This window comes from Siniperca chuatsi, linkage group LG4 (assembly GCF_020085105.1).
Source record: "Siniperca chuatsi isolate FFG_IHB_CAS linkage group LG4, ASM2008510v1, whole genome shotgun sequence".
Taxonomy (NCBI): domain Eukaryota; kingdom Metazoa; phylum Chordata; class Actinopteri; order Centrarchiformes; family Sinipercidae; genus Siniperca; species Siniperca chuatsi.
In genome coordinates, this window is record NC_058045.1 from 24,240,832 (window position 1) to 24,254,134 (window position 13,303).

General features: G+C 40.2%; 1 protein-coding gene across 1 annotated transcript in view; it reads left to right on the forward strand.

Moving 5' to 3' along the window:
* The window catches only part of hipk3a (homeodomain interacting protein kinase 3a), a 34,787-nt gene that overhangs the window by 8,870 nt on the left and 12,614 nt on the right, over positions 1 to 13,303 (forward strand). Inside the window, exons 5-11 of the mRNA XM_044191818.1 lie at positions 7,031 to 7,154; positions 10,674 to 10,793; positions 11,096 to 11,182; positions 11,468 to 11,652; positions 11,830 to 11,995; positions 12,633 to 12,756; positions 13,027 to 13,121. Of these exons, the coding sequence (XP_044047753.1) occupies positions 7,031 to 7,154; positions 10,674 to 10,793; positions 11,096 to 11,182; positions 11,468 to 11,652; positions 11,830 to 11,995; positions 12,633 to 12,756; positions 13,027 to 13,121 (901 nt within the window). The remainder of the gene's footprint in view (positions 1 to 7,030; positions 7,155 to 10,673; positions 10,794 to 11,095; positions 11,183 to 11,467; positions 11,653 to 11,829; positions 11,996 to 12,632; positions 12,757 to 13,026; positions 13,122 to 13,303) is intronic.

Sequence of the window (13,303 nt, forward strand, 5' to 3'; positions counted from 1 at the left end):
GGATTATGTAATTTGAGTCCCTGAGCTGTGTGTGTCATTTTGTACATCATGTTATCAGGAGAGTGGTTTGCAGGACACAGTGCTCATCTCCAGTGGTCATATTGCATAATGACAGTACTTAGGGAATGAAATTAGTACCTGCCACCTGCCAAATACAGGGTAAATGTTGGCTGTGACAGGTAAAAATTTCAGGTCACCTGCCACCATTGCAGATTTCTTTCTTATATTAAGAAATATAATTTTTTTAATAGCAATTCCCAAGTTTAAAAATAGTCAGGGATTAAGGTTACATGATATATTTAATATTTCCACTTTCTTGTATCACTGACAGTGTTTACAATTCTGAAGCGTTTTACATAACTTTGGAAGTGCCAGACAAAAGAATTAGTGTGACCAGTGGTAATTTTCAGTGACCTGCCACAGTGGCAGTTGAGGAAAAAACTTTCACACTGTGACTGTACTGTATCAGTATTGTTACCACAGTGAAGCTGTTAAGAAATGCTGGCCTCACCGCAGTGAGTAGGAGTATTTTTAACAGCTCTGGGGTTTTCCCTGGATTTTCCAGAACTATAGGTAGTAGCATTGCCAGCAGTGCGGCTTTGATGCAAAAGTACGTTTTTAAAGACACAAAGAGGAGACAGTATAATTGAAGTCGTCTTAACCAGGTCTCCAGGGTCGCACATGGGAACCGAAATCTGTCAAGTGCGACTAAACATTTTCATTGGTCGCACCTGTACACCTGAAATTTAGCAGGTGGTGACAGGTGCGTGGCTGAGTAGACCCCCTCCCTGCAGTGTTTCAGAGCCAGGCAGCCGCAAACCGAAGCAGTGAGAAGTAAGAAATGATAATAAAATATAACACTGCAGGGTCCAACATAACCAATGGCACCAGGGCAGGAAAATATATATATATATATATATATATACACACACACACACACCAATGTGTCATGTCAAAGGTAAATTAATGTTCAGAACTAGTGTAAATCTGCTTATTATAGTGTTTAGACCCAAAACATTTATTGAGGGTGTCATCTCATATCGCAGTCTAACGTTAGCCTTATTATGAGACATTTCGCCAAGGTACTTGTGGCTAGCTAGCCATGTAGCAAGCTGCGTTGAGTTAAACAGCTGGGTTACTACTGCTAATATAAAAATCTGAAAATACTGACATGATCATACAGTCGTCCTTTCTCCCTGTAGCCATTGTTGCTGTGTGGCGCTCAGCTGTTTTTTATAATCCGTTGTTTGTTTTCAGCAAGACAATTTGACTAATGTTAGGTCGACACTAACGTTATGCTAACACTAGCTAACGTCAACTTTTACTGTAGCTGACTGTCTAATGTCGAGCACTGGTTTTTGGCAGTTGTTTCTTGCACAAATCTTCCAAGTAGAGACAAAATAACTGTTTCATAGTGATCAGTTTTATTCAAACAACACGGACAGCATTCTAAACAAGCGACGTGACTTCCATGGGCTGTGACTGGCATCAGATGATAGTATTGTTAGCTACTTCCTAAACAGAGTGCCCGGAAGGGTGTGTTTGATTTATTGTTCCCATCCTTGCCTGATGCAAACGACATCTTGAATAGTGAGGCAGTCCACAAATTTGGCAAGGATGGATGATGATAATGATAATGATGATAATAATAATAATAATAATAATAATAATAATAATAATAATAATAATAATACCACCAATACCAGCATCCCTACAATGTACTGGACTCTCTATATCATTCCCTTTATACTATTAGTATAGAGCTTCTATAATTATAAAATGGTTGAGAAAAAGAGTTCTGTGCTGGTGTACCTCAATGAAAAAGTTAGGCACACCAGTGCTACCAATGTAAAAAGTTAGTCTGGAGCCCTGCTTTTTAAACACTCATTAAAGGCACAATTTGAGATCAAAATGTAATAAAATAAATTACAGGTTTGCATCTATCAATCACATGAACTGGCAGTTGTTTTAATACACAGACCAATGTTAGACAACAGAATCCAAGTTCAATGTTTTCTGATGCTGGTAAAGTTTGTTTACGGCATGCAAGTAAACCTTGTAGAGTAAAATGTACAGTATTTTAAATTAAGCTCCGAGAGACACTTAAAATGCTAATTGCCTAATGCTCAAAAAATTAACAGATTGGACCTTTTAACCATTAGCATATAACAAACACTGATGATGGGACATATATCAATAACATTGTCATGATTAATATGAATGCTAATTAAGGGTGTCCCACTCAGGTGACTCAACACAAATCTACTTTTAACTGTTCACCATAGTTTCTGTGTCAGTGGTGTCCATCTAAACCTGATATTTTAAACAATAAATGGACTCTCATGTAATTATAAATAAAACAGCTTATGGTTTCAGTTATTGCCTTTGACTAGGAATAATAGGGCCAGTGTGCAGTGCTGTTAGTGCTATTGCCTTAGGTTGACTCTTCCTGCCAGTAACATTCCCATCCATTATTATTCTGTAGTATGCCGCCACCTTAAATGAGTAGCTTGGTTGGTGGTGACTGGTATATTTTACAATATCAATGCATTTTATACACTGCAATTTTGTCTGTGAAGATTTCATTCACTGAAAAGACTTTTTGGCAGCAGTATTAATTTTTGAGTAAACATAAACTGGTTTGGATTTGTTTGTGTATGGATTTAGCCATATCTCTGAATCACTGGGATGTCTATGGCTCAGGTGGTATCATGTCCAGTAATTGTAGGGTGGTGTTTTGTTCCCCTAGATCCTCCTGTTTGCATGAAGTGTCGGCAAGTGAATGCTTATTCAGTTAGTCAGGTTTTATAAATTGTATTTTATACATTTCATAAATTGTATTCATCTACAGATTCTCATGAAAATAAAGATGCATTCCACATAATTTCTAACGAAACAGTGTACAATTTCGTTCATCTACCTATGTCGATTTGTCATCGGCCCTTATTGGACCTTGTTAGTCCACAGTCAAACAAAGAGAATCTAAACGTATGCTATAGTGGGCCCTGGGTGTTTTTTATTCACCTTCAGCAAACCGGTACAACGTTTTGGCTGAGATCATTCTTAGTCACAGAGTTATAAGCATAACTGTAGATGGAAGTCTTTGGCAGAAGCCTTTCAATGCTTGTCATGCTCTGATGTGTTGTTGCCATGGTAGCATGACACAGCAGGGCCTGGTGAGGTGACTGTTCTGTCCTGCGGAGGCTGATGACGTAAAACCACCTCCCACAATGAAAATGGAGCACTGGATTGCGTGAATAATTCAGCTAAGCAGGTCAGATGGAAGGAAAGACAGCTATCATCTTAGCATGCTTACAGATTTGGGCAGGTTGTATTACGCACAGGCCACACCGCTTACTGCGGTGAAGCGTGTGTGCTTTGCGGAACCTCTTGCTTTTCATTTCGGTGCCCATGTTAACAGGTTAGAGCAGCCACACAGCCTGCATGAGCAGCTTGGCTCATTCATTAATTAATTTATTTATTCATTGCTTGCTTGTCTCCTTGACTCCTGCCATGTGGCCAGGTCTTCCACCCAAGTGTGTGAATGTGCAGATGGTTTTAGTCATCAAAAATAAAATAAAATTAAAGATCAGTATATTAGTCTTAAACAGCAGCGGTATTAATGGAGACCTTTTAATTTGGGTTGGTGTCCTTTTACCAAGAAAGGATTTTGAGAAAGCATTTTGAAAATGCAACAGAAAGTAATCACATTCCACTTGTTTGATATTCTAGTAGTGTCCTTCAGGCTGTATTGCTCTTGTTGTTCCACATGCGTGTTCACTCTCATGTAACTTGATCTGCTGTCCCACACATTAAGCCTTAGTAATGCAGTGTTTGATATGTGATTATCATGGATCAGCTTTGTCTACAGATGTTAAAGCACTGGGTTCACGTGTCCTGTACCATCTCGTCATGTTTAACACACTTAGACACTGTATGTGCCTGAAGTGTGTGTATCATACTTATCTCAGTTCTGTGTACAGCAGCAGTGTGCCATACAGTCTGCAGTGTTTTTTTCTTGTCGTAACTGCTGTTCTCTAGTGTGACTAGTTAGTTCTGGAACCTGGTCTGGCTGCCAAACACCTGTGGGTGTGTGTGTGCGGGTGTGTTATACGTGTTATGTGATGAGCTGTTACAACTCTGGAAAGCTGGGGCCATTGCTGCAGCTTTTATGACTCTGGCAGTATAGCTGGGAGCAACAACACATACACCGTCCCCCCCCCCGACTATGTGTGGGTGGGTGTGTTTGTTTTTGCCATAGACCTGTAATGGTCAGCTATACCCTGAGTCTGTGTTGGTGCAGTCTGTGGAGAATGTTTGTTCACCTGTAGTTAACACTCATCTGTTGGAGAGACAGGCCCAGTTAATATCAGTATAAAGTAAAAATATTTGATTTGATAATTACTGTCAAAGAAAATGTTTTAAAACTCTCTAGACTTTATAGCAGCAAAACAGATGTCTGTTTTCATCTGTAATATGTACAAACATTAAGCAACAGCAGAAGCCATGAATGTGATACCAAAGTACAGTAAAAGCCAGAGCCTCCCCATTTCTGTTTCTTCTTCTCAAGACAGCATAGTAATTTGGTTTTAGGTTTTTGTAAGCTTGAACAATTGCCTAATTTGGCCTTAGTTGATCTTTAGTTTGTGCAGTGTTAGGTAAGCAGAACTGAAAGCTGTGTAAGAAAAGCAAAATCAAGTGTGTGTAGTTTATCCTAATTTTGTAATGATTGATTCTTTAGTATAGTAGTTTGTCAGTCTATGTTATTGTATTTATTTTTCCTTTACCCTTTTAAATGAGTGTGAATTCTTGCCATTATCTTTTTTTTATTTAATATATTTTCCTTTGATAAAGCATTTAAATGCATTTTAAGTGCCCTTTTATCCTTGCTTAAGACTTCTCACTGTGTTTTAACAGGTTCCTGTTTGTGTCCAAACAAAGTTTTTGGTGGTCTGATGTCTTTGCCCCTCTGCAAATCCACCTCTGTTGATTGTAGCACTTAAAACTAGGAAAACCACAATCATTGTCTTAGTCCCCGCTTTGCATGATTGTTGTAAATGTTTGAGGCAGTCTCCCCCAAGGCTGTTTTTGGTGTTGCATAACTTCCTCTTGAAGGTGCAATAGGAAATGGCAAGTGTAACTTCTTCCTCCAGTCCAAGGAGGGCAGAAAGCATGGGCTACACGCATACACACATCCTCACAGTCATACACACATAGAATGATGAGCCCCATTTATCACCCTATAAGACTGTTGCATTATGGAATTGTGTCTGGTTGTTGCTTGGCAACAGTCACTTCCCCTGTGGTCGTCACAGCAGTGGTTGCTATTTGCAGCACTGTTGCTCAGCTGGCCAGGCCTAATAGCCCATTGTTTTTATATGCCACCTCACACTACTGCTGCAAGATTACTAGTCCTATTGTATTGTGTAAGTGGCAAAGTCCATTCTTTGAAAGAGATTTAGTTCTTTGTTGCAGTAACACTGCCTGCACGTCATATGCGGTTTGAGATCCCTCAATAACCTGTTGAAGAGACCATCATTTCTTAGCACATAACAGTTATGTGCCATACTTTGTGGTATTCTTAAGCTTAACTTAATTCTAACTTTAAACCTAAACTTTAAATTAAATTTAATATTAATAGGTAGAATAGGATCATATAAAATGAAAAACCTTTACCCTAAGATGATGAGATGAGTGAAAATCTGTGGCATTTATTTTCAAAATGAGGCAAAGGTGGTACCTTTTTAAACATGATGGTTCCAAAGTAAATGCATGAGGCCCCATCTGCTATCTCTGCCTATAGAAAACACCATCTGTGACCTAGACAATGTTAAAACTATTAAAAAGAGAAGTGATTTATTCATAGAACATGTTTTAATTTAAATCATAAGGTTTCTCAAGGTTACAGGTCAGTCATACAGTAAGTATGATGGAAAGGTTTCAGTCGTAGTCATCTGGAGACTGTTTTCAGAATCAAGCCGTTTCAGCTCCCATCCGGAAGTCATTCTCAATATCAATCAATTGAGTCTTGATTCTGAAAACAGTGTCCAGATGACTACGACTGAAACCTTTTCTACGATGGAACACTCCTGGACGAATGAGGGACTACACCGTCTTAATAAGTATGATGCTTAAAATGTACACTGAAATACCAGAAACATAGCAACACCAATTTAATACAATTCAACACAACAGCCCTGCAATAAATTCTTACCATGTTCAGTTTTTGTTGGGACTGTGCCCGCAACGTGTTGACTCATCTCTGTGGTCAATTTGGAGGATGTAGTATGTGGTGATGTTGTTTTCCATTGCATTATACTGAAACGTATACTGAATGTTTTGTTACCTGGTTGGACAAAATATTAGAATATGAAGTGTAAAAGCACTAACAAGATGAAAATGATCTGTTGAGAATGCATGCATAGTGGCCACATAGATCTGGTTATATTATTTATATAAGACAGGTGGCTACACAAATTGTGTATGTACAGTCTAAAATGTGCAGTGGAGTTAGTCTAACTCACCAAATACTACTTGTTGATGAAGTCTAAGAATGACTACAATGGGTATGTTTTTCAATATTAATTAAAAAGGACAACATAAGGACAGCAAAATGTTATCTTCTTGTTTTCCAACATCTGCCTTCACTACAAGCAACCACTGAGCGATTCAGGTGTCAGTCCTGACAAATTTTCCTCTACTTGTTTGTATTGTGGATTATGATGGCCAGCACTAATTAGTTAGCATATCATCCTGTACATTATGTGTTTACCTAGCACCACCCTAAAATGCTACTGCAGTCCACTTAGCTATCTTGACTTGTGGTTAAACAGAAACATTTTCACCCTCTTTTTCTTTTTTTTTTTTTTGCTCAATCCATCCAACAAAAGCTGCAGAGACCCTAGCCCTGCCACTCTTGTAATCCATAGATGTGTTGTCCTCTGGGCTGTGATAGTGTGACTAGCTTTTGATTTGACATGGTGACCAACTCCCAGCCTTAACCTTTTCTGGCTCTCTTTTCTCTCTCTAGGGCTCCAGAGATTATTTTGGGCCTGCCATTTTGTGAGGCCATAGACATGTGGTCACTGGGCTGTGTGATAGCTGAGCTCTTCTTGGGCTGGCCCCTCTACCCCGGAGCGCTGGAGTACGACCAGGTAACATTCCTCACACACACACACACACACACGCACACACGCGCACACACGCAAGAACTACAAGCTACTGTATCACGCACACAAGACAGGTAGGGAGCGACCCTAAAGATATATCCCTCGAGGAAAGGGGGAGTAAAGAGGACAAAATAAACAGAAAGAAATTACATTTCTCAGAGATTACAAAATACATATTTAATGATTATAATTATTTTATTATAATTCTTTCACAGTAACCAAAACTTAACAGGATGTTCATTATATAGTTGAACCTTTTATTTGTTGTTGCTCCCTGATCTCTCTCTCTCTCGCTGTATGACTGAAGTCTAACAAATCCAGCATGAAATCCACCTAATACTAATCTGGGCTGAGTGAATCAAGAAATTGTTCTTGGCAGTGTGTGATTATCTTCCCACAGGGTTGTGCGGTCTAAACTACACAACTGGGACTTTAAATGGAGTTCCCCAGCAAGGGAGAGGGAGCATGGGAAAAGGTCCACACCACATTCACAGACCAGTACAGGATTACCCTGTGTTTGACTATAGGCAACTCTGTGATGACCAGAATTAAACCCATCATGTTTTTGATGTATGAGTTTAGAAATTTGGAAAAAGGAAAAACTTGGACACCCTGGTATTGTCATGTCTTGGCATTTGTTATGTTGCGAGAAAATTATATTTGACCTTTCATGGTCACTTATAAAGTTCTCCAAAGCTCTAAATTATTTAGCCTTCTTTTCCAAACCAAATGTTTAAAATTGGCTGTACTTCCATAGTACATGCCAGTACCAAACATTCTTGTTCATTAACATTTTTTTAAAGAATTGATGGCTTGTTTAGTTAGACCCTGTTTAATGCATGTGTATGTTTTCGGAGGGTTTTTTGGTGAGGTGTCACTTCTGGCTCCAGCAGTAGCTAGCACTTTGGACAATCATCATCAGTCAGAGATGGTGGCTGATAGAGCTTCGCTGAGCAGTGACAGCTCTGTTGTACCACTGGGCCATGCCAGGACACACACGCACACTCACACATGCACATTGAGCCCCCAAAAGTATGCTGTGCTATGCCAAGGCTCACTGCAGTTCCACTCTACACAGCAAAATGTATTTATAAACATAAGCCCGATGGTAGACGTGTGTGTGCGTGCACTGTGGTGAGCGTTCAGTGCTCCATCAGCAGGTTCTCAGTCCAGTGCCCTCTGGCCAGTCAGTATGTTTGTTCTGGGCCGTAGACACGTGCACTCATGCACACACATACAGGCTGTAAAACGTATCACTGTAGGATTTCCATTGGTCATGGAATTTCTGGAGTATCATGGAATTTTGAGAAGGATAATCAAGACAGGGCAGGCTACAGAGTAGAAGGAATTCTTAGGAAAGTCAGCACATAGCTGGGAAATTTACAGATGGTTAATTTGACAGGAGTATACCAGCAAGGCAGGAATTATACCACGGCCAAAAGGGGAGTGCCGTGGATCCCCCGTGAGTGTACCCATAATGCCCCTTCTAAAATGAACTACCCCCACGGCCAGTTTGGCATGCCCTGTTTTGAAGTGGACGTTGTGCCCTAAAAGAAAGTTGTGAATTTCCTCATTTAAAACTACATGTGATGCAGCAAATAAATTGAGGTTTCCCAGTGTCTCACTGTGGGCATCAACAGTAGCGTGAGATTTCTCCCACTCCTGCTAATAGCGTAAACATTAACAGCTAAACCTTTAGCTAACATTAGCCAATAATGTTATGTGATTAGCACTGTACTAAACAGCTAAACACTGTACAGTGTAAGCATTAATGCACATGTTTTAAAGTTTACCAGGATATTGCTGCATAGTGTTAACTAACTACGAACGTATATAGTTTATAACTTGTTTTAAGATGTGACAGGTTCCTAATGTTATTTTTTAAGCACGATTCGAGTTGAGTCATTTTTGTGACTGCTCCAATGATCTCAGACTAACGGAGGGCAGCGTGACGTGTCGGTTGGCTGCTCCAATGCGCTCAGCCCCGATGCTGACTGTAAGAGAGGTAGGCTAAACTACTTTTGAAACAGACACTGGTACAACCTCCTCTATTATCGTCCAGTGTGACTGAGTGTTTATCGGACAGCGCTGTCAACAAACCGGTAGGAGAGACACTCGGTAACTTGGGGGTAGTGCGTTTAGGCTTACCCTGTGGCGACCACAGGGTTGCTGGAGAAAACGCAGAGACCTGTGGCGGAAACGTTGAAACAGAATCAACTTTTGGAGAAATGCAACCCCACGCTGCGGTGGCCATTTTGGCTATCGACCGGTCAAACTGCTCCACAGTCAACCTGAAATATCACTGAAACCAAGCGCTATCCAGGCGAGTTCATGGGCCAAACTATGATACTCCTAGCTTGGTTTATTTTGTGTACCCAGCTTTGACGTCTGTCACTGGCTTGCGGTCTATGATGAAAAGAAGCAATACCCAGAAGCTTCCTTTGATTTGTTTGAGAGAGAGAGAGACAAACACAGAGACAGCGGTGGTTGAGCGACCTAGAGAGAGAGCGCTGGTAGCAAGAAAGCCGGTGAATCATAAATAATCTGTCACAAATAAAACGCTATTTTTTGATTGTTTCACAGCGGTTACGTTCTAAAGCAAGAACAAACACACCCATACCCCCACACACTGCCGCACAGCCCTGCGGCTAATTGCCGCTTCGCCTGATTTGGGCTGAATGAAGCCTTAGACATTAAAACGTGGGTCTTACATGTAAAAGGTTACAGGTTTTTTTTATTGTGCTAAATTTTGCTGCCAAATGTCAGTAACCTCTGGCTCCCTTTTCTGTATGTCTGGCTTGTTTATTGCATCCGCCTTGGTCCTGTGAAGCGCTCAAACTATGTCAGTTTGGCTGAGCAGTAAAGGTTAAAGTGCATGGATTTTAACGTGCCGTATTAGATAACAAGCAACTTGCAGACCAGCTCTTATAGACAAAATCCAAGTTGCAAAGTACAACATAAATTTACATGTTGGAGATTATGCTTCTGCCTCATGTTGTTTTTCAAAATTTAGACTACCATTAGTAGTATTAGACTACCATTGTTCATGTTACTCACAAATTTGATGATTTTTCTTTCTCTTCACCAAAACGCATTTATATTCTTTATCCCCTTCATGGTATGAGTAGAGCAATAGTAAGAAAGTATCCTAAATTTTTCTCCACACTAATAAGCGGCTGATGTAAAGTTTTGAATTGTATATGGTTGCAGTACATCAGCTGAAGTAAAGGCTGTTTTTTTTTTTTTTTTTTTTTTTTTTTTTCAGTAACTGGGTAAAATAAATTGCATTCAAGTTTTTTAGTCAAGTGGTGATGTACACCTGTGTTTTCTCTCTCAAACCTCCTCCTTCTGGCATTTCTCTTTTTCCCCTTTTTTCCATGTCTTCTTTAACGTCTTTCCTGTCATCTCACTATACGTGAATTTCTTGCTTACTTTTCCTGTTAATGTCCCCCTCTCCTTTTCTCTGCCTTCCTGTTCCTGTCTTCTCTATCTCTCTCTGCTCAGATCCGGTACATCTCTCAGACTCAGGGCCTGCCTGCCGAGCAGCTGCTCAACAAGGGCACCAAGACCTCTCGTTTCTTCTCCAAAGAGTCCGACTCTCCCTACTCCTCCTGGAGACTAAAAGTACCTGCACACAAATATACACACATAACATGCATGTTATACGCAATGAATGTGAGCCTAAACATTTATCTGCCCATGTACTTCCCAGTGAAAACCCAACTGCCTAACACTTTGACCACACAGATTTACATGGAAGCGCATAGTTTGCCCTCACTGCCTGTGTATATTTTATTCATTACTTTCATTTCTTATCATTTACGTGACAAATCTGGTGGTAGCACACAAGATGCAAAAATGTGTTTATACCAAAATCTTTACATACTGGAGATTTGTTTTTCTTAATATTTCTGTTCCTCCTCCAGACAACAGAAGAGCATGAGAAAGAGACAGGACTTAAATCCAAAGAGGCCAGAAAGTACATCTTCAGCTGTCTGGATGACATAGCACACGTGAGTCCAACCAGACAAAATGACGCTGATCAGATTCAAACCATGCTGAACGAATCCAACATAAGAGACACCAGAGATAACAGACATTTTCATGTTCATGTTTTGACACAGCAATGTCATGATCACATCTGAAAACACACTGAACCTAGTTGCCCTGATGTAAAACAATCATATCAGCTGATCAGTTAAAGTACTCCTGGGTTTCTTAATTAATTGTAACATGAACTGTTGCCCTTTGTGGTTCTCATATGCAGTGTTTTCTCTCTATGTGCCTCATTTCATCAGGTGAACTTGGTCCTGAGTCCCGATAACACTGACATGCAAGCAGAGAAGGTTGACAGGAGGGAGTTTGTGTCACTGCTGAGGAGCATGTTGCTGATCGATGCTGAGGACAGGACTGTTCCCTCCAGTGTCCTCAATCACCCCTTCCTCACTATGACTCATCTTCTGGACTACCCACACAGTAATCAGTAAGGCTGCTACAACTGACTTGCACACTCTTGTTTGTTTTCTGTTTTGTTGCTCTTTTCTGTAGTAACTAGCAATGTACAGAGGGATGGCATAAATGCTTTATTGTTGACTGTAATATGAACTCCTGTCATAAATTTTTCTCCTCACCCCGCTACAACTCCTCTGATCCCCTCCAGTGTGCAGTCATCTTTTCACATCATGGACATGTGCCACAGTCGGCCCACCAGTGCAGTTTTTGACGCTCTGAATCAGAACACCATTCATTTCTCAAGACCTTCAGTAGCCCCCACTGCCTCCTCTGGCCTCCCTCTAGGCTACAGCAACATACCAGTCCACACTCAGGTGAGATACTCTAGCCATGTTTGTTTGCTACTCGTACATTTTCTGTCTTATTGGACAAGGTTATGTTTTACCTTCGGCTTATATTTTTTATTGCTCAGTAATAATTTATATCGGCGTGACAAAGATCTTGATTTACAAACACCACAGTCAGTTCTTTTTAAACTACTAACAATGCCATTTAGCTTCTAGAATTATTAATCTGTCTTTTAACATGGCACTGGCTAGATTATTTCAGAACACATTGTCTCTTGTTGACACTCCATGTTTTTCAGGATGCCTATAAATATGTCTAATTGTTGGTTACGTAATGTTTCTGTGGACTTTTTTCTGTACTGTTGACCTAATGTTGCCCTCTTCAGGGGAGAAGATGCTATAACACATCATCTTAGAATATTGGTCTTAGTGTTTGTCACATTGTCACAAGAGTTATCGCTAATCTTCTTGCCATGTCTGTAGTTTAATTTTGTCTCTCTTCTTTGTCATTCACTTAATTTCCTCGAAATCCATCTTCTGATTGTTCTTTTCACATTTTCCTTTTCTTCTCTGTATTCTCTACTCTTATCTGCCTACCACTCCATCTGTTTCTTTCATTCTGTCATCTTCTCTGCTACTGCCTTCTTGTACTCATCTAATGCAGGCTATAACCCAGTCAGCTTCCTCAGTGTTGCATCCTGGGATAGCTCTAGCAACTGGGAATGGTCAGTTTGGGTGCAGTGACTCGTTCCCACCTGCCCTTCTTCTTTGTCCTCCCGCCATGCAAGGTACGTAGACTGCACACTGCTTACAATGATAACGTAACACATTTTTAGAAATTAGAAAGTAATTTTATCACAAAGATTGCATATTTAAAATGTTTTACAGTGTTATGAGAGTGATTTGGAAGACATTACTCAATCTGTTCCAATATAAAGTACCTAATCTAAATGAGTGGTGCCATAGCTTCATCAAAATGCTATTAAATTTAGCTACAGCCTTTTAGAGCTGCATAAATGACAGATGATTTGTTTTATGCTTTTTTCTTTTTTTTAAAGGCAACCTTAACCAACCAGCAGGGTTCCCTGTTCCCATGGTAACTCAGGCCCCTCCCATACAGCCCCTACCAGTGAGGCCTGGTGTAATTGCTCAGGTAAGATGCCTTGTCTGCAGTGTTACTCTTTAGATTAGACTACTTTTTCCCCCACAGATGAGATACACTGTGACATCATAATGTCCCAATTCCAGATTTCACACACACATGTTGACTGCAACGACACAATGAATAAACAATAGCTAGCACAGTACGAGCTTTCCTCCATCTTGTCCGCTCCG